General features: G+C 46.2%; 1 protein-coding gene across 11 annotated transcripts in view; it reads left to right on the plus strand.

Moving 5' to 3' along the window:
* LOC145357509 (hepatocyte nuclear factor 1-beta-like) overlaps nucleotides 1-23,440 on the plus strand; it is a 111,132-nt gene that overhangs the window by 87,118 nt on the left and 574 nt on the right. For 10 of the 11 annotated variants that reach the window (XM_080210910.1, XM_080210911.1, XM_080210915.1 and 7 more), the window contains 3 exons: nucleotides 4,718-4,912; nucleotides 9,576-9,694; nucleotides 21,213-21,307. In XM_080210910.1, the coding sequence (XP_080067036.1) occupies nucleotides 4,718-4,912; nucleotides 9,576-9,694; nucleotides 21,213-21,266 (368 nt within the window). In that variant the 3' untranslated portion in view covers nucleotides 21,267-21,307. The remainder of the gene's footprint in view (nucleotides 1-4,717; nucleotides 4,913-9,575; nucleotides 9,695-21,212; nucleotides 21,308-23,440) is intronic. The other variant, XM_080210913.1, reaches the window with a different exon arrangement.

A 23,440-nucleotide genomic window follows, 5' to 3' on the forward strand; every position in this document is an offset into this window, starting at 1 on the left:
GGACACTTGCATTCACAGGTGTTTATGTTTATTCATGAGAGATTTGCTATGGGGCCCTTGGCTCTGCTGGCAAAATGGATCCCAAGTAGTGTGGCTCTGAGCCCACAGACACTAATAATGTTATAATGGCCCACTCCTCATCTCGATTGAGTCGGCTGGACCTCACTGAGGTATTAGAGATTGGGTGAGACTTCCCCAGAGAGGAGCCATGCTCAGACAGAATATGTGTGTCTCCTTTTTTTGCTGTTATTTATTGGCTGGATTTGACTGTCACTGACCAGGCTGTAGTTGTTCTCCATGTGCAGTGACCCTGAGAAGCTGGGGGGTCTTCACCTTGAACGGTGGTCCTTGTAGACGTGATACTCTCACCATGCTGTTAAGTGACAACCAGCAATACAGTGCCAACAATATATGTGCCCGAGCCACGATGGTGTGTCACTCGGAGGGGAATATGGAGATGACAGTGTTTACATTTCATTGTCCTTCTCAGCAGTACAGAACAAGGGATTGGAAGGTGCAGTCACTTTGACAACCCCCCGCCTTGACATTCAAAGGCATTACCATCGCTAAATCCTTCGCTATCAACGTCCTGGGGGTTAGCATTGACCAGAAACTGAACTGAACTAGCCACATAAATACAATGGCCACTAGAGCAGGTCAAAGGCTATGAATCCTGTGGTGAGTAACTCACGTCCTGACTCCCCAAAGCCTGTCTCCCATCTACAAGGCACAAGTCAGGAGTGTGATGGAACTCTTCACTTACCTGGCTGGCTGCAGTTCCAACAACACTCAAGAAGCTTGACACCATCAGGGCAAAGCAACCAATCTGACTGCCACCCCTTCCACAAACAACTGCTTCTAATACATTTACATCCTTCCTTAAATAAAATGACCAATTCTGGAGACAGTAATCCAGAATAATGTCAGTAATGATTTAGACTGCACTATTTCAATTGGGGGCGATCTTACCAGAAATTGGTGAAGTGTCGGTTCTGGCAAGGAAACTGAAGTGAAACTCTGCAGTTCCTGTGATCAATTTTCTCTCATGATTTTGAGCCTTAATCTGAAAGCAAAGAGTGGGCATGGTTTAAACTGTCAGTGTGGCGAGGCGAGGGCTCTTTGGGTGGGACTTCCCTGCCGCGCTCACCCCAAAACCGGAAAATTCCACCCGAGGTCAACGGACCTTTGCCTGGTCTGCTCCCTCGCCCACTACGATTCCCGTGGTGGGCGAGATGGGAAAGATCCCCCTTCAGAGCCAGGAGCCAGCCTCCACTGAGATCAGGATGCCATCTATTGATTCACAAGGCTACTCCCCGCCACCCCGCCCAATCATCATCGACATCCCAATCTCCCCCCATCATTGCTGGCATCCATATCCTTCTTCAGTGCACAATTCCCCTCCACCACAATAGATGAGCCTCCCAATGAGGCTCCCCCTAGAGCCCGCCCCTGGCATTGCCCCGTACAGGATAGTATTGCCAGGTTGGAGTCCCAACCTGTGCTCGGGGCAGTGCAAGGGGGCACTGCCTGGCCATGTCCCTCTCCCCTGTGGGGGGGGTCTGTACTAACCATCATGCCCCTTCAACAGTTTAACATTTGGGTCACCCCAGCAAGATACTCATGCCGATGAGATGTGAAAATTTATTGAGGGGAGGATAATTTGGTGAGGGGAGTGAGGAGGGGTGTGGGAGCGGTTAAATACTTGCAAATTGATTAAAGTCTATTAAAATCAAGTTCCCGTCCATAACTGATTACATCACCAACGAAGGGTGGAGAAGATTGCAATCTCACCGGTGAGCTCTGCGATTTCCGGTTTTCACTGGATTTTTGATCCCCCTTCCAGCAATCTCACTCAGGGACACAGCGAGCTCCAAGATCCTGCCCATAGTGTTGATACGAGATGTCCTTCCTTCCCACCATCACCAGAAGTTGCGGCGTTAATGTGGGGTCAACGCTCAGTCTGACTCCCAAACAAAGCAGAGACTCCCTCCTTCGTTATAAGAGGTGTTGGATTCTCATCGAAAACCCAACTGGCTCGTGAACTGTCCTTCAGGGAAGGGAATCTGCCATCTCCAACTGATCTGGACAGCACAGCCTGCACTCCATGGCTTACTCTTTATTCCCTCTGAGGTGATCCAGTAAGATACTCAATCAGCAGTTAGGAGAGACAACCAGCGAACTCTCGTCAGCATTGTCTACATCCCGAGAACGTATCTGAATTCGGATGATGTAAATAAAAGGAGCATCACAGAGACCCTTTCACAATTCATCCACCCAATGAAATCCACATTATAACCTCTGCTGTTAACCGGATTATTCCAGGATTGACTCTGTGGACGGGGTTTTCCAGACTCGCTCACCCCGCAACTGGAAAATCCCACCTGAGGTCAACTGAACTTTTCATAGTCCACCCTTCGCCCGCTCTGGTTCCAGTGGCAGGCGGGATGGTAAAATTCGCCCCTATCTGCAGTAGAGACAAGGATTATGAGACTTAGTTTAGAAAGAGGAATTGAGGCCACGGCCTGACTTATAGCAAGAATAGGAGGATCACCTTACCAGCCATGAAAACACTTGGGTTGTTCTTACTCCTATTTCTTATGAAGTCTTTATTAATTTGACCTTAGAATCATAGAACCCTTAGAGTGCAGAAGGCGGTCGTTCAGCCCATTGAGTCTTTACTAACTCTCTGACAGAGTACCTTACCCACGTCCTCTTTGCCCTCTCCCCATAACCCCACACATTCCTCATGGTTAATCCTGCTAACCTACACATCTTGGGACACTAAAGGTTAATTTCGCATGGCCAATCCACCTCACCTGCACACCTTTGGAATGTGAGAGGAAACTGGAGCACCCGATGGAAACCCACATAGACACGGGGAGAAGGTGCAAACTCCACACAAATAGTCTCGAGTTACCTTTTTTTTATTCATTCGTGGGACATGGGCATCACTGGCTGGCCAGCATTTATTGCCCATCCCTAGTTGCCTTTGGAGGGCAGTTGAGAGTCAACCACATTGCTGTGGCTTTGGAGTCACATGTAAGCCAGGCTGGGTAAGGACAGCAGATTTCCTTCCCTAAAGGACATCAGTGAACCAGATGGGTTTTTCCTACAATCGGCAGTGGTTTCATGGACATCAGTAGATTCTTAATTCTGAAAGAGAAAATGCTGGATAATGTCAGCAGGTCTGGCAGCAGCTGTGAGGAGAGAAAAGAGCTGACGTTTGAAGATAACCCTTTGTCACAGGATTTTGATAGACTCCAGCATCTGCAATAATTTGCTTTTATTCATGATTCGTAATTCCAGATATTTTTTAATTGAAATCAAATTCCACCATCTGCCGTGGTGGGATTCGAACCTGGGTCCCTGAAACATTAGCTGAGTTTCTGCATTAATAGTTGAGCAATAGCACCATTAGGCCATCATCTCCCAGTATCTATCAGGCACGTTCTGCCATTCCTCAGTTAGCTCTTGGAGTTCACAGCCTCTTTCCATTGTATACCAGCTGTGAATCTGGTGAGTTTGTGCTGAGTATCTGAAACAGGATACCGAAAGAACATTCAAAACAGTTTCCATCTCAGTGCCAAACCCTGAGACTCCTCACTCAATAGGTTAGAACTTAAAGGTGGAGGCTAACCAGACCATTTTCTATTTAAATTGCCCCACCCATCACAGTGGGATTATGAACTCAAGTCTCTGGAGTTCTTCTCCAGGCTTCTGTATTGCTAGAATATTAACATGTGACAGCCTGGTGGCACAGTGGCTAGCACTGCTGCCTCACAGTGCCAGGGACCTGGGTTCGATTCCTGGGTTGGGTGACTGTGTGGAGTTTGCATGTTCTCCCCGTGTCTGTGTGGGTTTTCTCTGGGGGCTCTGGTTTCTTCCTACAGTCCAAAAATGTGCAAAGGTGCCTCTTATTGTCCAATGATGCTTGGATTAGGGGGATTGGCAGGTTAAATCTGTGGGGAGATGCTCTTTCAGAGAGTAGGTGCAGACTCAATGGGCCTAATATCCTCTTTCTGCATTGTAGGGATTCTAAAAGAACATTACCACAAGGCCACCCACCCTCAGACATCACATTACTTCAAGCATTAGGTGGGATCTGTCTTTATTTAGGCAGTTGATGTTGAACCATGAGCACAAATTGTGAGATTTGAACTCATTTCTCATTGTCTAAGTGTATCCCCAATGTGATCATGTCTGGTGCCCTTGTATGACACTTCCCAACAACTTTTGCTGGTTCCCTTTGAGGAGGCAGTGGCCTAGTGGTACTATCGCTGGGCTATTAACCCAGAAACTGCTCTGGGCACATGGGTTTGAATCCCACCACACCAGGATGGTGGAATTTGAATTCAATAAAATACATCTGGAATTAAGAAACCATTGGCAATTGTTGGGAAAAACCCATCTGGTTCATTGATGTCCTTTAGAGTAGGAAATCTGCCGTCCTTACCCGGCCTGGCCTACATGTGACCGAGTGAGCCACTCAGTTCAAGGACACCTAGGGATGGGCAATAAATGCTGGGCAGCCAGCAATGCCCGTGTCCTGCGAATGAAAGATGGACAATGGGGGATTGTCTTAATTCATCGAACCCTGACAGTGCAGAAGGAGGCCATTTGGCCCATTGAACGTAAATTGTAAATTTAACTTGGCTGAGTTCTTTATGAAAAGTTTCTGCAGCTGACATTGCTCTCTGTTTCTTTTTGGTGTTTTTAGGTATAAGCACATCCCAAGGGCAGAGTGTCCCTGTTATAAACAGCGTGACAGCGGGTAGCCTGGCAGCGCTACAACCTGTGCAGTTTTCACAGCAACTTCACAGTCCACACCAGCAGCCAATCATGCAGCAGTCGCAGAGTCACATGTCACAGCAACCCTTCATGGCCACCGTGACTCAGCTGCAGAACTCTCACAGTAAGACACCGTCATGGCTCGGGGGTGGGAGGCTGGCTGTTCAATAAAAAAAAACAGGCCTCTCAGTGGAATGAAAGTCGAATGATTGATAGTTTTAAATCTGTGCCAATGCACTAAGACCTTTGCCCAGTTACCAACAAAAGTCATACACACACACACACACACACAGGTACACACATGTACACACACATGGACACATACACACATGCACACACATATACATGCATGCACACACATCTACACACACAGATCCACACACACAGATACACACACACACAAATACACATACACAACATACACACAGACATGTACATAGATACACATATATACACACACATACACACACATACAGACACACACATATACACACACAGATACACACACATATACACACACACACATATATACACACAGATACACACACACACATATGTACATACACATACACACACACACAGGGAGAAAGCTGAACAGTTTTTTGAAAAAGACACCTTTACATTGAATAAAATGGACAGTTTATGTTTTTTTTCACACTTTTGCCTTGGCTAGAACCTTTTACTTTCTATTCTTAAAACTAAGTTGAGATTTTTGCTCTCCCACTGAGTCTCCATCACCACCGTGAGTAGATGCCCTCAAGGTTCCGATCAGGTCCACTCCCAGGCTGTCCTGGCTATGGGCTCAGGGTTGGAGGCGGGGGTAGGGGGAGTGGGGGGGGAGGGTGTGCATGAAAATGAGTACATTTGAGATGAGTGATGTTTAAGGGGCATCTTGACAAATACATGAATAGGATGGGAATAAGGGATGTGGTCCCTGGAAGGGTAGGGGATTTTAGTTCCGTCGGGCAGTGTGGTCAGTGCAGACTTGGAGGGCTGAACGGCCTGTTCCTGTGCTGCCACTCTCTTGGTTCTTTGAGATCGCATGTGAGGCCCTATCGTCAAAGTAATGAAACAGGTATTCTGGAAAGTTGAAAGCAAATGAATCATAGAATACCTACAGTGCAGAAGGACGCGTTTCGGCCTGCCCACCCAGGCTCTAACCCTGTAACCCCACATTCTTAAGGGGCAATTTAGCATGGCCCACCAACCTAACCACCACATCTTTGGGCCAAAGGGATCTTGGGGCCTGCCACATCCAAACTTAACCTTGCGATCATGTGAAGTGCCAATCACCTTGTCACAACACAAGGCAAACTAGGACAAGCCAAACTGTAAACACAACGCAGTGCTGGGAGTTAAGTACTGTATATATTTTTTTATGACGTGATTTGCTGGAGCTGTTATTCTGATTTTGAAAATAAAATTCAAATCGTGACCTTGGTGAAACCTTTACGAGCTACTATTAACCCTCAGGCGGCCGGCAGGATCAGATACCTAACCCAATATAGCAATAAAGCTTCTCCTACATCTTTCTTTTTTGTGTGTGTGATATTAACCCTTTCATAACTGGGTCATAAATTGCTATGCCAATCGTCCTTGTGCATGAGTTGCAAAAACCCAGCCTGCAGGTGCAGCAGGTGGTCAGGAAGGCTAATGGGATGCTGGCCTTCATAGCGAGGGGGATTGAATATAAAAGTTGGGAGGTCTTGCTGTGGCTGTATAGGGCATTGGTGAGACCGCAGCTGGAGTACTGTGTGCAGTTTTGGTCGCCGCACTTACGCGAGGATATTTTGGCCTTGGAGGGAGTGCAGAGGAGGTTTACTAGGCTGATGCCGGAGTTGAGGGGGTTGAGCTATGAGGAGAGGCTGAATAAACTAGGCTTGTACTCATTAGAGTTTAGAAGAATGAGGGGAGATCTCATTGAGACATATAAGATGATGAATGGGATGGATAGGATAAAGGTGGAGAGACTCTTCCCGCTCAGAAAGGACAGTAGGACTAGAGGGCACAGCCTCAAGATAAAGGGGGGGCAGTTTAGAACGGAGTTGAGGAGGAACTTCTTCACTCAAAGGGTGGTGAATCTCTGGAATTCTCTGCCCGTTGAAGTGGTGGAGGCTGCCTCGCTAAATATTTTTAAGACGCGGGTTGATGGGTTTTTGATAAGTGAGGGGATTAAGGGTTATGGGGAGAGGGCGGGAATGTGGAACTGAGCCACGACAGAACAGCTGTGATCTTATTGAATGGCGGGGCAGGCTCGAAGGGCTAGATGGCCTACTCCTGCTCCTATTTCTTATGTTCTTATGTCTACCATCAATTTGGTCGGGTCTGCAACCAGAGTGTAGTGACATGCTGTTGCCACTAGATGGTTCTGTGGAGTGAGGGTGGGGAATCTTGTCCAAGTTCCACTTCCATTTTGGATCTAGAAAAAATATTCACCAGCCAACTGTTGAGGGAGGTAGTGGTATTGTCACTGGGCTAGTAATCTAGTAGATCCAGGGTAATGGATCTTGGGGCCTGGGTTCAAATCCCACCATGGTAGATGGTGAAATGGGAATCCAACACAGATCTGAAATTATGGGTGGGATTTTACCACCGGGGAAAGTAGCGTGAGAGGCTAAAAATCTTCCTGGCCCATTTTTAATGGCAAGAACCACTTTGCACCCTGAAGCTTAATGGCATCAGATTGACTGGATTTCCATATATTCAGGGAGTTCACCCTCACCAGCAAGATGTCACCTGCCATGAATCACTACTGGCCTCCCCTAATGAAGACCAGATGCCATGGCCATTCCAGGGGGACTGAAGTCCCCAGGTGGTCGGGGGGCATGTCGGGCAGTGCCCATCAGAGGTTTCATTCATAATAACTATAATTACATAATTAGCCTGGCCAATCCGCCTAACCTGTGTGCCTTTGGACTGTGCAAGGAAACCAGGAGCACCCAGAGGAAACCCACGTAGACACGGGGAGAACATGCAAATTCCACACAGACACACAGTGACCCAAGGCCGGAATTGAACCCGGGTCCCTGGAGCTGGGAGGCAGCGAGTACGTTATGGGGAACAGGTACCTGATGTCCTCCATTGCCTTGGCCACCTCCCAGTGGATTATCTGCCCGCCATGTTTTGCTTGTAGCATTTGGAAAGTGGATTGTTCATCTAACCCAGTTCCTTTTGCCTTTCAAAAAAAAACATTAAAGGGCTGACGTTGCCACAGATGGACTGGTGGATGGATGAATTTTAAATCTTTAAACACTCCATAAGTACTGACATATTGGTTGCACTGGAGGGGAAGGGGGAAGGTGTGATTTGTCTAATGTAGCATAAAAATGGGATGGTGACAAATGACTGCCCCAGTCACAATGGACATGACTTCCTTTCCCATTGGAAGTAACAATGAGAAAGGGTAGCAAAAATTGCAATGAACCCATCCCGTACACTTGACGTAGAGCAGACTCCCCCCTCCCCACCCCCGCCACCGTTGCTCAACTGCTGAAACAAGTATCCGATGAGTTCGCAGTGGTCTCTTCATTAAGTTTCTCCACAAGGAAGGTTTATTAATTTGCTCCCCAGGTGTGATTGGTGGCACCATGACCTTGTTGGATAATTTAAGGCTGGTTCTGTGCTTGTATTCGACAAGAACAGAGGGTGGCTGGAAAAACTCGGCAGGGCTGGCAGCATCTGTGGGGAGAATGTTTCGCGTCTGAGTGGCCCGACTTCAGAGCGGGAGAGAGGGAGACACGTGTCGGACAGCGCACTGTGTAAGAGGGGGTGGAATGGCTGGAGCAGAGTAGAAGGTCAGTGATTAGTCGGAGCTTGGAGAGATTGCAGAAAAGATGTGGTAAAAAATAAGAACAAGTGACAAATGGCCCAGTGGGGGAGGGTGGGGGTGCGGGGGAGGAACAGACTTTGCATTTGGGATATACATTTTAAAAAGGTTATGTTGGAAGACAAAGATCATAGTCTAAAGTTGTTGAACTCAGTGTTGAGCCCTGAGGCCTGTAATGTGCCTAACCAGAAGATGAGATGTTGCTCCTCTTCCTGTGCAGGCCTGGTGATAGTGGCCAAAATTTCCCAATCAATAATACCCCCCTTAACTGACTTAAAAAGTTTTAAATTAATAAAATATGTATAAGGTTACAAGTTGCTTTAAATTTATCATAGAATCCCCACAGTGCAAAAAGGGCCATTTGGCCCATCAAACTTGCACCAATTCCAAAGAGTGAGTTAGCCAGGCCCTCTGCCCTGCCCTATCCCCATAACCCCACACATCTCCCATGGCTAATTCACCCAACCTACACATCTTTGGACACCAAGGGGCAATTTAGCATGGCCAATCCACCGAACCCACGCATCTTTTGGAGGAAACGGGAGAACCCAGAGGAATCCCACGCAGAAATGTGTGGACTCTGCACAGACAATCACCCAAACTGGGAATTGAACCCAGGTCCCTGGCGCTCTGAGGCAGCAGCAATGCCAACCACTGTGCCACCATACCACCCAATCATTGAAATACCTGAACAGGCGCTGAGTGTGGTGACTGAAGTATTGTCATCGTAACTTTATTGCAGTATTAATATAAGCTTACTCGTGACTAATAAATAAATAAATGTATTGATTTGGAAGTAAAGTATCCAGCTTTCATTGCTAGTAATCTAGTAGATTACTGTCTTTGATCTGTTATATGATAGAAAACGCAGAGATTATGAAAGCTTTATCAGTTTGCGGATTCGGTGCTGATGAAGGTGTAGTTTGTCTAATTCTGCTGTTTTGCTTTGCTTCCTTTCCAGTGTACACACACAAACCAGATCCTCCCCAGTATTCCCACACCACACGGTTCCCATCAGCCATGGTCGTCGCAGATACGGGCAGCATCAGTGCACTAGCGAGCATGTCCTCCAGCAAGCAGGTAACTGAGTTCAGCAACCCATAGTAACTGCTGAAAGTGTTGGCACTGGCTGTCAAACAATGATGTTTGGTGGGAAGGGAAGACAGGGCTTTGGGACGGGCGGAGAGTTGAGGCTGGGCCTGGGCATCCGTGGGGGGGGGGCACCAGCGAGCAGGCCGTGGAGGATTTAGACAGCCAATGTTGTGGGGGTCAGGGTTGGTAAGCGGCAAGCTGTGTACGCGCCGACCTCAGCACTGACAGATCGGCACACGCGCAATGGCTCTCTTGAACAAAGCCATAAAATCCCACCCTTAGAATTTTGGGGAGGAGAACTCCCCACAAGGTACTTGACCAAATTTTCAGTCGTCTGTCCAAATATCTCCTTGTGTGGATGGGGAACACGTGTTGTTAGGTAAGGTTGTTATGAAATGCCTTGCGGCTGGAGCCCCAGTGAGTGAATCACCCCTTATACCCTTACACAATCACCCTCTAATGGGGCATAAGCGGGCTGTGAAAACACACAGTCAAATCACCTAGAGCTTGACCCACATTTACGTTGCCAGACTCTGAAATAAGGCTTTATTACACTCGATGGCTCCGCGCATTTTATTGAAAGGGTTACCTTTCCCGCAGATCGATACAGCTGGAATGCAGCAGGTAAGGCTCTCCATGTAAAAGGGGGGGTGGCTTCACCTGAAGCAAACAGCAAGCTCCACATCTCAGTCCACCTTTAACTGATCCCCACCCACCAGTTTGGAAAGACAGAGCTGCCTTGTTTGCTTGGAGTATTTCACGGAGCACAGTCAGTAACTGTCAGTGCGATAATTTATGGCGACCTTTCACAATTTTATGTTTATTTGCTTTTTTTCCATTAACCAATACGATTCTCGGCAGGGAAAAGCACACACCTTTCTTTCACTGGATTCACCCGCCCTGTCTGGTAGCCTCGTTCACCCAGCTGTTTGCTATTTAATCACTCCCCTCCTCCTGCCCACCCCAATCCCCCCTCCCGTTCATACCTTCCCCCTGGATTTGTTTCGAAATGGTTCCACTTCTAACGAAACATCATTGGTCTGTAACACTGGGCAGGGCTGTTTCTCACTTGGGTTTCAGGGATCCCTCTGTCAGGTTCAATCAGAGGTCAGAGGACCCACCCTTGTGTGGCGAACAACCATTCACCTGCGATTGTCCCCAAGTTGGACTACTAGTGCCCAGGGGATGGCTCGCTGCCCAATTGAATAAGGTTTAGTCAATTTAAAGTTTATTTATTTGTTAGTCTCACAAATAGGCCTACGTCAACGCTGCAATGAAGTTACTATGGAAATCTCCTGTCTGGGTACACTGAGGAAGAATTTAGCATGGCCAATGCACCTAATCGGCACATCTTTTGGACTATAGCAGGAAACCGGAGCACCCGGAAGAAACCCACGCAGACACGGGGAGAATGTACAGAATCCGCACAGACAGTGACCCAAGCCGGGAATCGAACCTGGGTCCCTGGCGCTGTGAGGCAGTAGTGCTATCCACTGCACAACTGTGCCGCTGACACATGGTGGGTGGTCTCTTGAAGCCTGAGGACCAATGGGGAGTTGACTTGAATCATAGAATCCCTACAGTGCAGAAGAGACTATTCGACCCATTGAGGCTGCACCATTTCACTGACAGAGTGTCTTATCCAGGCACCCTCCCCCAACCTATCTCCATAAACCCACAATTTCCTATGACTAATCCATCTAAGCTACACTTCTTGGGATACTAAGAGGCAGTGGAGCATCTAACCTGCACATCTTTGGACTGTGGGAGAAAACCGGAGCACCCACGGAAAACCCACACAGACATGGGGAGAATGTGCCGACTCCACACAGGCAGGAATTGAACCCAGATCCCTAGCACTGTGAGGCAGCAGTGCTAAGCACTGTGACACCATGCACCATTTGTGCTGACTTGAACAGAAGAAGCAAAAGCTGGCCTTTTGGGATAATTGAGAGAAACAGAGTTCGCTCTAAGATGGAGGTGTCCTCTCTCCAACTTTTTAAAATTCAAAGCAAAAACAGATGAAGTAACCAGGTTACCATTGTGGTGTAAGTATACCCACATTGCTGTTAGGAAGGGAGTTGCCAGATCCTGACTCAGCTGATGATTAATATAGAGGTTGAAGTCAGTACAGTGTACATCTTGGAGGGTATGTGCAAGTATGGCTGCGAGAATCATAGAACCCTTACAGTGCAGAAGGAGGCCATTCAGCCCATCGAGCCTGCATCAATAACAACCCCAACCAGGCCCTAACCCCATCAGCCCATCGAGTCTGCACCAACAATAGCTAGCACTAAAGGTGCACTAATCCCATTTTCCTGCACTTGTCCCATACCCTTGAATGTTTCAAGTGCTCATCCAAATATTATCTAAAGATTGTAAGGTTTCCAACCCTCCCATCACCTTCTGAGTGAATAAGTTTTTTCTCAAATCCCTTCTGAATCTCCTGCTTCTTATCCTAAAACGATGTCCCCTCATGATTGTCCCCTCAACCAAGGGTAACTGCTGCTCCCTACTCGCCCCATCCATACCCTTCATAATCATAGAATAGAAGCATAGAACTCCTACAGTGCAGAGGAAGGTCATTCGGCCCATCGAGTCTACACCAACCACAATCCCACACAGGCCCTGTTCCCATAGCCCCACATTTTTACCCTCCTAATCCCTGTGATGCTAAGGGGCAATTTAGCCTGGCCAATCCACCTAATTTGCACATCTTTGGTCTTTGGGAGGAAACCGGAGCATCCGGAGGAAACCCACACAGACACAGGGAGAACATGTAGACTCCACACAGTCACTCAAGGCTGGAATTGAATCCGGGTAAAAAAATTGCCCCTCTGGACTCTTTTGTATCTCTCCCCTCTCACCTTAAATCTATGCCCTCTAGTTTTAGACTCCCCTACCTTTGGGAAAAGATATTGACTATCTAGCTGATCTATGCTCCTCATTATTTTAGAGACCACTATAAGATCATCCCTAAGCTTCCTTCACTCCAGGGAAAAAAGTCCCAGCCCATCCAGTCTTTCCTTCGAAGTCAAACCATCAAATCCTGGTAGCATCCTGGTAAATCTTTTCTGCACTCTTTCTAGACCTGATGAGATGTTTGAACTCAATGCACAGGCGGGATTCTCCGATCTCATCCATGCACACCCCACCCGCCCGTGAGAATGGAGAACTTGGCACTTCAGCCAAAACTCCATTTACTTTCCACAGGACTGAAGAATCCCAGCTGAGGTCGGAGGTCTTCGGCAAATGCCACAATGCTTTGTGTTTGCAAACAAGCCGAAGCCAACTTGTGTTGTTGTTTCTCTCCCCACACCTTGTGGTGTACATGGCAGACTTTCATCTGTTGCCATATTGAGGGATTTCCTGGAACAGGTCACTGTCTGGATGTTGCCAGAGGTTTATAGCTTGAGGGGGTGTCACTCTGCAGCAAGTGTATATTACACAGAAGGACTCCGCTATTGACATGTTGGAAGAACAAAGAAAATTACAGCACAGGAACAGGCCCTTCGGCCCTCAAAGCCTGCACTGACCATGCTGCCCAATGTAACTAAAACCCCCTACCCTTCCGGGGACCATATCCCTCATTCCCATCCTATTCATGTATTTAAGACACCCCTAAAAAGTGACTGTTGTATCTCTTTCACTACCTCCCCCAGCTACAAGTTCCAGGCACCCACCATCCTCCGTGTAAAAAACCTCCCTCATACATCTCCTTTAAATCTTGTCCCTTCACAATTGATTCTTCCACCCTGGGTTAAGGCTTCTGATTATCTACACCTCTCACAATCTTGTAGACATTTTACAGATTGGACCTCGTCATAAACACACCTTCCTTGGTCATCAAGTCCTGGGGTGGGACTCGATCCCAGAGCTTCAGGGTCAGAGGCAGCGATGTCACGCATTGCGCCACAAGACTTCCGACATAACTACTTTTGTTCATATTGCACCACGCCATTACTTCAGCACTATCACACTCCCAATTATTGGAGTAACTGAAATAACTCAAAGAACATTACACAGTGGAGTACAGTGGCTTACTTTATGGCAGTGAAGTGAATTAAATCCAATTGTACAATTTATCCCGAGCAGTGTCCATCTTCTTCAATGTTAAAAAAATAAGGAGCCTACCGCACTGCTAAACAAGACACTTGAGCTCAGTTAAACAAGTCATTTATTTTTATTGCACTGGAGTAAAGGTGAACAGGGGTTAATACACATCAAATAGAAATTGAATCTTAATGTTTGCTGAAGTTCTGATACACAAATCTCAATCAGTTGGGCAGCCAGGCAGAGAAATACTCCTAAGTAAACGAGGTTTCCTTTGAAAATATCTATCAATCAATATGCTAACTATTCACCCTTAAACTGGCGTGATTAATTATGCCTTCATACTCCAGTGGTCTCAGATGGGTTGCCTGTTGGAACAAGCCTTCACAGTACAGGAAATGTCCTCTTATCAAAATATGATGTGACGCTACCTGTTAGTTTAACATACATCCAGATAATTACCAGTCTTCCCATCAGACGATGGTCACCCTTCCTTGAAGCACAGTTAACTGAAACTAATGCAAATGCTTTGCGCATGAGATGACACATAGTTTACCCGAATATCCTGATCAAATGGACTCTGCTCAATGTCCTTCCTGTTAGTGTAATTGCGAAAGGCTTTTCCAACAGGCTGCATCTAGTAGGAACGCAACGGTGAATGGTACAAACTCTAAGGAAAGGACTTGAATTTTTGAGTTACTGGGGAAGGCTATTTAAGCAGAGGAGGTGTAGTTGGACTCTGCCAATGACTTGTATTTATATAGCGTCTCTAACACAATAAAACATTCCAAGGCGCTTCACAGGAATATCGTTTAACATGGCAGGCGACTGAGCCGCATTAGGTCAGATGGTCAAAGGTTTGGGCAAAAGAAGTAGGCTTTAAGGAGGGTCTCAAAGGAGGAAAGTAAGATGGAGGGAAGGAATTCCTGCGCTTGAGGCCTTGGCTATGGAAGGCACAGCCGCCAACAGCGGAGCGATGCATGAGAGGCCAGAATCCAAGGATTGCAGATACCTCGGATGCGATGGGGCTGGAGGAGATGATAGAGATGGATGAAGCCATGGATATATGTGAAAACAAAGATGAGATTTTCTTTAAATGCTTGACCAGAAGCCAATGCAGGGCAGCGAGCACGAGGGTGATAGGTGAACGGGTCTTGGTACGAATTAAGATACGGGCAGCACAATATTGGATGTTTCAGGTTTATGGTGGGTGGGGTGTGTGAGTGACCAGTCAGGAATGTGTTGAGATAGTCGAGTCGAGAAGGCAATGGTGATGGTTTTTGCAGCAGATGAGCTGGGACGAGGGTGAAGTCAGGAAATGTAACAGAGGTGGTTTAAGTGATGGTATGAAGGTGTAGTTAGAAGCTCATCTCAGGGTCAAACAGTCTGGTTTTGACTCAGACAGTTGCCGGGGCAAGGACGGAGCTGGTAGTTAGTGAACGGAGATTGAATGGAGACTAAAAACAATGGCTTTGGTTTTTCCAATACTCATAGAATCCTACAGTGCAGAAGAAGGCCATTCAGCCCATTGAGTCTGCACCAACCACAATCCCACCCAGACTGTATCCACATAACCCCATGCATTTACACTAGCTAGTCCCCTGACACTCGGGGGCAATTTAGCATGGCCAATCCGCCTAACCCGTACATCTTTCAGACTGTGGGTGGAAACCAGAGCGCCCGGAGGAAATCAACGCAGACACAGGGAAAATGTGCAAACTCCACATTGACAATGACCCAAGCCGGGAATCAAACCCGGGTCCCTGACACTGTGAAGTAGCAATGCTAACTGCTGTGCTACCTTGCCATTGGAGGAGATTTCTTCTCATCCAGTAGGATGTTGGATAAGCAGTCTGATAGTTAAGCAATGGCGGAAGAGGTGAGCGAGGTAGCAGAGAGGGAGAGCAGGTGTTGTCAGCCTATGTCTGAAAGATAAGATAGTGCTTTTGGACGATGCTCTTGAACTGTAAAACTGAGATAAGAAATAGGATGAGAGATCCTTGGGAGGTGCCAGGGGTAACGGTACAGGATACCCTGACGGTAATCAGATAGATAAAAATGGGACAAGGTTGGAACAATCCCACCCAGCTGGATGACAGTGGAGAGGTGTTGGAGGAGGTTAATGTGGTTCTTTGATTTGACTTATTATTGTCACATGTGTACAATGAAAAGTATTGTTTCTTGCGCGCTATATAGTCATAACATACATGGAGAAGGAAGGGAGAGGGTACAGAATGTAGTGCTACAGTCATAGCTAGGGTGTAGAGAAAGATCAATTTAGTGTGAGGTAGCTTCATTCAAAAGTCTGATAGCAGCAGGGAAGAAGCTGTTCTTGAGTCATTTGGTTTGTGACCTCAAACTTTTATATCTTTTTCCCAATGGAAGAAGGTGGAAGGGAGAATGTCTGGAGTGGATGGGGTCCTTAATTATGCTGGCTGTTATTTCAAGGTAGTGTGAAGTGTAGATGGAGTCAGTGGATGGTTTGAGTGATGAACTATGCTTCATTCGTGACCTTTTGTAATTTCTTGCAGTCTTGGGCAGAGCAGACCAGACCAAGCTGTTATATAACCAGAAAGATTGCTTGAGAAGTATAAAGAGAGGGTGCGACCTCATGAAAAAATTCTAAGTGCCAAATGAGCAAGAAAGTGGGAGCGAATGGCTCCAATTTGTACAGCCAGCTGCAAGTCGCAATCTTATGGCACTTAAGACAAAAATGAACCAGGATGTGATTCTCGCCAGTAGTTGGGGGGAGTTGCCTCAGCCCACCGGTGAAGTGAGCTGCTGAGTTTTTGGGATGCTATTGCGTAGGCGCCCTGATCCCCCAGTGAACTGGGAGAGCTCCCCTCACCCAATCTTACCACCTTGCCTCGCTGAATGACAGGCGGGCAGGGTGAGGTCATAAGATCGCGTCCATAGTTTTGCCACAGTAGCATGAAGACAGGGTTTATAGAGAATCAGCCCACAATTTTTACTTGCAATGGAAACATGATATATAGTTAAACAGAAACTCTTTATCAATTTGGTGTGACGGTACTTATTGCCTATCCTGTTATTGTATTAAGGAAAGGTTCTTGCAAAAAAAATCTCAATGACAGATGTTAACAAGCCTTCATTACAGGAATAGGTGCTAGGTGGGATATGTTCTGTACAGACTCAATGGGCCAAATGGCCTCCTCCTGTACTGTAGGGAGGCTATCATTCTATGATTCCAAGATGTGTTTGTATCCGACCATCCAACAGTGTAATTTTGAATGTCTACAAGGTATGTCTAATCCACTAGAGAAGGGGATTCGATGCAGTATAATAGGGGCCATGATTTGCTATGATTCCGTTTCACACAGCTAGTACTGAACAATTTCACCCAGCCTAACCTTTCTCCTCTGTGTGGATCTTCAGTATCTCAGCCTGAAATCCGTCCTCGTGTCTGAGCGCCAGTCCTTGAAACACCTTTTCCTGTTTGAGAATGGCACTGGGCAGCTCACACACTCACTCCAGCACACTGACATTTCCTGCTTGGAGCCTCTAACATAGTCTGGAGGGGGGAACCTGGTCTGCCTCACAGCTGCATCCACCCTTGGAAGAAGAGCAGGAAGTTTTAAATTCGAAAGGTCAACAGCCGTGTTCCTGGTTACCGGAAAGTCCCAAGCCCCTGAAGATCTGATCAGTAGGCTGTGAAAAATATGAAGCTTATACCTTTTGAGCTTCACATCAACTCATTGCCTCTGACCCTGTGGTTTAAGGAACACCCGTAGTGCAAGTCCAATGCTAACTTTATAAAGTGTTCCATGGCTATTTTCTGGGAGAGAAGGATAGGTGGTCATCACCTTTTCTGTTTCCTTAATGTTGACACGTTGGACTTAAGCCCAATGGGATCAAAGGTTATGGGGAGAAAGCAGGAATAGTAAAGTTTATTTATTAGTCACAAGTAAGGTTTACACTGCAGTGAAGTTATTATGACATTCCCCTAGTCGCCACAGTCTGGCGCCTGTTTGGGTCAATGCGCCTAACCAGCACATCTTTCAGAATGTGGGAGGAAACTGGAGCACCCGGAGGAAACCCATGAGGAGAATGGGCAAACTCCACACAGATAATGACCCAAGCCAGGAATTGAACCCGCATCCCTGGTGCTGTGGAACTCCAGACTACGCTGTGAAGCAGCAGTACTAACCACTGTGCCACCACAGCTATTAAGCTGGATGATCAGCCATGATCGTGATGAATGGCGGAGCAGGCTCGAAGGGCCAAATGGCCTCCTCCTGCTCCTATGTTCTATGTTTCTTTGAAAGCCTGTTGCAGGAAATTCCGGGGTTGTAAAGAGACAGCAAAAGGACCCAGCAAAAGGAATCTCCATCCCATTTTTTTTCTGACCTTTGCGGTTGGGGAAAGAGTTGTGGGGGGGGTGGTGCCAGGGGGTGAAAAGTGCCCTAGTACCAAGTTTGTTTCTGTCATTTTCTCTGTCCGTTTGTGATGATTGTTACAGATTGATGCTGATATTCTAGGAGATGAGACTACACTGTTGGATGGTTGGATACTGACATGTTTTTCATGAAGGTTTGTTAAAATCTACCGGAGCGAGAGTGGGGGCCTCTAGCTGAAATAGGGACTAAGCTGCTGGTAGCAAAGAGTGGAACTCAGAATCTCTCCATGGGCTTTGGTCGTTTTTGTTCTCTTTGCTATCCTGGGAGAATGAGGGAAATTAATAGACAATTACTCACCATCTCTCAGTTTTAAATGAATGGCTGACTCCTGTGTGACAGAAACTGATACAACGCTGGGTTATGTGATTCCTTCTGGAGTCACATTGTGACTCACTGTCTTCGTTTCACAGCCTATTATTGAGGAACTGTTAGTATATGTACTCCATGGGAAGACGAATATTATAGGGAAATAACAGGCCCTATATACAAACATAGAGAAAGCATAACTTGCATTGGCTATCGTTATAAAGGAATAACATGTTTTGGATCCGCTACAGAGGCAATATAAACATAGAAACAGGAGTAGACCATTCAGCCCATCGAATTTTGCTCTGACATTCAATAGGACCATGGCTGATCTTGGGCTTCAAATCCATTTTCCCACCCGCTCTCCATATCCCTTAATTCCCCAAGAGACCAAAACCCTGTCTATCCCACCCTTAAATTCTTAACCTGGTGTTGTGAGACTTCTTACTATGTCCACCCCAGGCCAATGCCAGCATCTCCACCTTAAATATATTCAACGATGTTGCATCCATAGATAAATTTTTGAACAGTAAAGGAATTAAGTGTTATGGTGAGCTGAGTGGAGCTGAGTCCACAAAAAGATCAGCCATGATCTTATTGAATGGCGGAGCAGGCTCGAGGGGTCAGATGGCCTACCCCTGCTCCTAGTTCTTATGATTTTATCCACAACTCTCTGGGTAGAGAATTCCAAAGATTCACAGCTCTTTGCGTGAAGTCATTTCCCCGCAACTTGATCCTAATTGATTAGGCCCTTATCCAGAGACCATGCCCCCTTGTTTTAGTCTTCCTGACCATGGAAACAATCTGTCAGCGTTTACCCCATCCAGACCCTTCAGAATTTTGTAGGTTTCAATCACGTTGCATCTGAGTCTTCTAAACTCAGAGAATACAAGGCCAATTTACTCAGTCTCTCATTATAGACATGTATCCAACGGCCTAAATCCTTTGTCCTATTGGGCACTCACAATTGGCAGGCATAAAAGTGGGGTATGAAATGCACTACCCACCATGAACAGCCAGTCAATGGGCACCAGGGTGAAACACACACTGGGAAAGGCTCAGCGCTGCCAGGGAGGGCAGGAGGAAAGCTGGCACTGAAAACAGGGTGGGTGCGAGCTGGCGTTCTGTTGTCAGGAACAGCTGCTGTGGAGCTATCTCAGGGAGCTGCAGACCTGTAAAAAATAAACTGCAGTGGATAAAATGTGCAAAGAGTGTTGAGGCCGCACAACCAAACGCAAATTTCTGACCCCAGGCAGCTTCTTCAATTTTATTTCGGCCTTGACGTTTCATCGCACCCTGGGTCAAGTAAAACGTAACGGTCACCTGGCCAATCAGCCCGTCTGCCAACCGCTAAAGCAGACAGGCTGGATAAAATTGTGTCCAGTTGGCTTCTTGAAGGGCTAAATTGGCCACTTGATTGTTGACAGATGCCCTTTCCACGCAAGCTTGCGCCCACCACACAAAATTTTGCGCGACTGCACAATGGCGAGGGGGCACGTGCGCGATTTCATGCGATTTCATTGCGTCTGTCCAAGCAATGTAAACTTCTGACTTATGTATTATTGTAGAGGAAAAATATAACCTTGATATATTGAGTCCAGAGCACATATCGTAGGTAGGAAAATGGCATAAACTGGTTATATAACAAAGGAAAAATGTACGTCGGCAAAAGAACATAGCCTTGATATATAACAGATGGTGAATAGCCTGTGTGAAGAAGGAAATCATATGTATTATTACTCTGAGTGAGGATTCTCATTGCGCAGGACAGTAATACTGAATTAAGCTCCAGGAGATATATCCAGTTATTGAGCACTGGGCCACATTCAAAGGGAGGGCAGAGACTGGGCCACAGCACTGCAGTCTGATTCCGACCTACGCTCTCTTTGAACATGGTTCAAGACTGGGAGTGCCGCAACACTGAATTTATAAGTGTAAATAAATAAATGGCCAACACTGCTAATCTTTGCTCTTTATTGTACTAGCATCCAGATTAAATTGTTTTAGTGTCACCCTGGGCACATATATGTAAACGAGTTATAATAGATGTACTCCTCCAATGCCCCTAATCACATATTGTCAGAGAGGACAAATTTGCCCAGGTAAGTCAACTGATAGGACATTCCCATGAGCGCTTCAGTTTAGGAATCATTGCTGCCACTTTAAGGGATCAGTAATGTTTGTATTGCCAGTGCCTAAGTCGCAGGGGTCTGGTCTTAATGACATCTCCTGGCGTCTTCTTATCTACGGGTTATTATGTTTACAATTCCAATAAATTAGGTCGGTCACAAAAGTTATCTTTGGCATCACTCTCCTGCTGAAATAAGATCAACTGGACCGTATCTTTATATCGAATCCCTCACAGCCATTCATCGTGACATGAAATAGATCATTAAAGGAGCTGTCGGAAATCATATAATGAGGCTTAAAAAGTCATAGCCCATGAGGTTTAATGACATTTCTCTGGGAGAGAGGGGAGAAATAGGAAAGAAAGCATTTTTCCTTTTACGGGCTTTGCTTTCAGATTTATTATTCCGTGGTTTGTTCCGTGAAGCCCCATTTTATTTTCCCTAGCAACGCAGAGGCCAGCGTCGGACATGTTAAGCATGCTTTGGTATTTACGATGGGTGTTGGGAACAGAAGTTTCACCATATTGGCAATAAAAAATGATTGACTTTTTTTTTACAGTGGTTTTCTGATTCTTTTTTCCCCCCCAAAATTATGAATAGGTTTTGAAAGGGCAAACAATGACAGATTGTCTCCACTGGTTGGTGAATCGGTAACTAGAGGAAATAACCTCAGGATTATAACCAGAAGAATCAAGGTGGGACATTAGAAGACATTTGTTTTTTTCTCACACAGGCGATTAGAACATGGAATGTTTTACGACAATTTGGGCAGTAAATACGGCGTCAATGAAAAGAGCCTTGGCTTCGTATCTGAAAAGAAAGAATATAATGGAATTTGAGGAAAGGATAGGGAGATGGGATTATTGTAACCAGCTGCAGTTGGACAGCTAACACCAGCTGGTGCAGTAAACGCGTGGCTTTTTTCTGCTGTTATGAACTTTAAGAGGTGAAGTGAAGCTACACTACAGTTTGTATCAGCATGCAGCCTTGAGTTGGCATACAAAGTGTAGACTATTTCAGCTGGGTAGTTGCCCCATTGTCTAAGACAAGACGTGTGAGACTACCCCTGTCTTAACATCGCAAATGTCTTTAATAATGTTTTGTGAGATGTAAGTAATCGGGCACCAGTGAATGCAGCGTCCATGCGCGCCACCACTTTGCTGAATTAAACTCCGGGAGATTTATCCGATTATTGAGTATTGCACCACTTTCATAGGGAGGGCAGAGACTGAGCCACAACACTGCAGTCTGATTCCGACCTGCGCTCCCTTTGAACATGGTTCAAGACTGGGAGTGCCGCAACACTGAACTTATAAGTGTAAATAAATAAATGGCCAACACTGCTAATCTTTGCTCTTTATTGTACTAGCATCCAGATTAAATCGTTTTAGTATCACCCTGGGCACATATATGAAACTGAGTTATAATAGATGTTTTCCTCCAATGCCCCTAATCACATATTGTCAGAGAGGACAAATATAAACATCTGGTTTGGAAGCAGGCATCATCTGTTGTGATGTAATTTATTTCACAACATTGTCCTAAGGTGGCTGCGTATTTCTGGCACCTAGAAGATTGGCTATGAGGGGATAGCTGTGGGCTGTGCAAGTGTGGACTGGTTGAGTAAGGTCTCTACCCACTAAAAAGAGTGGCATTTTCCACTAACAGGATGCTGGCATTGGATCTAAAAGACACTGGGTGGAATCATCCGGCCGTTCACACCGGCGGGACTTTCCAGTCCCGCTGCAGTGAGGGTAAAATTCTCTGCCCTCACTTACAGCGGCAGTGGGGCAGCCGGTAAGATCACACCCGCTCTGTCTAGCACACAGATCAGTATGAATTTCAGTATCAGAGCAAACCCATTGGCCTAATAATTTGTTGATCGAATCGAACAGTTTCCCAGTTGTTCATATAAGGCAGAGTACAGACCGTACTCAACCAGCCCAAGCCAATACAAAACATCTACTGATAATTGTGATTGGGTGGCACTTGCTGCACAATGCTGAGTGTGCCAATAGCTGCACTAATCACCAATTTAAGGTAATCAGTTGACCTCATAATGTTGAGTTCATTTACAGTTGCTATAAGTGACGTACATATGTACATGCAAACACAAAGATTACATTCAATCCTCGTGGCTTTTTGAAATGCCTGGGAGTTTTGGCTATGGTTCCCTATTGCTTTCTCCATGGTAACACTCCAGCTCAGCAGAGTAAGCTTGCCCGACTATCAGCACCCGTTCCTCCTGCAGTGTAAATTGTTGCGATTGTTTGAAATTTGGCATTCTTGCATTTGTCCTGCTCCATGCAGGATGAAAAGCTTTGGCAATGTGTCTTCCTTCTCTGCAATACAGAAAGACGGGAGTGGAAATGTTGTCATTTTGTTCACACTTGGAAGACAAGCAATAAGAGGTGGGATGGGGACAGTGGGCAGGGAAGGCCCTGTTCCAGTCATTTCATATACAGATACAGACACAGTAAATGGAGATTTTTGTTAGATTGTGTTTACTATGTTGAGGGGAATGCCATCCAGTTGAAATTTTCCCAAATGCATCGTAGGTAAAGGGCAAAAATATCCTGCGGAGAGATGGAGACTCAGGAAGTGCAATCTCAGCATTGTCTCATACTGAGAGTGTAGATTTGGACTGGGGGGAGTTTTTCCATCCTGCCCTTCTTGGGAATCATAGTGGGTGGGGAGGAGTGAGGACAAACCATGCGAAAGTCCGTTGACTTCGGGCAGGATTTTCCAGTTTTGTGGTGGGCATGGCCAGAAAATCCCACCCGGAATCTCTGGATTTCAGGGCCTCGTTCATCCCAAAACCATAAAAT

Source organism: Carcharhinus amblyrhynchos, chromosome 23 (assembly GCF_965287045.1).
Source record: "Carcharhinus amblyrhynchos chromosome 23, sCarAmb.v2.hapA, whole genome shotgun sequence".
Classification (NCBI taxonomy): domain Eukaryota; kingdom Metazoa; phylum Chordata; class Chondrichthyes; order Carcharhiniformes; family Carcharhinidae; genus Carcharhinus; species Carcharhinus amblyrhynchos.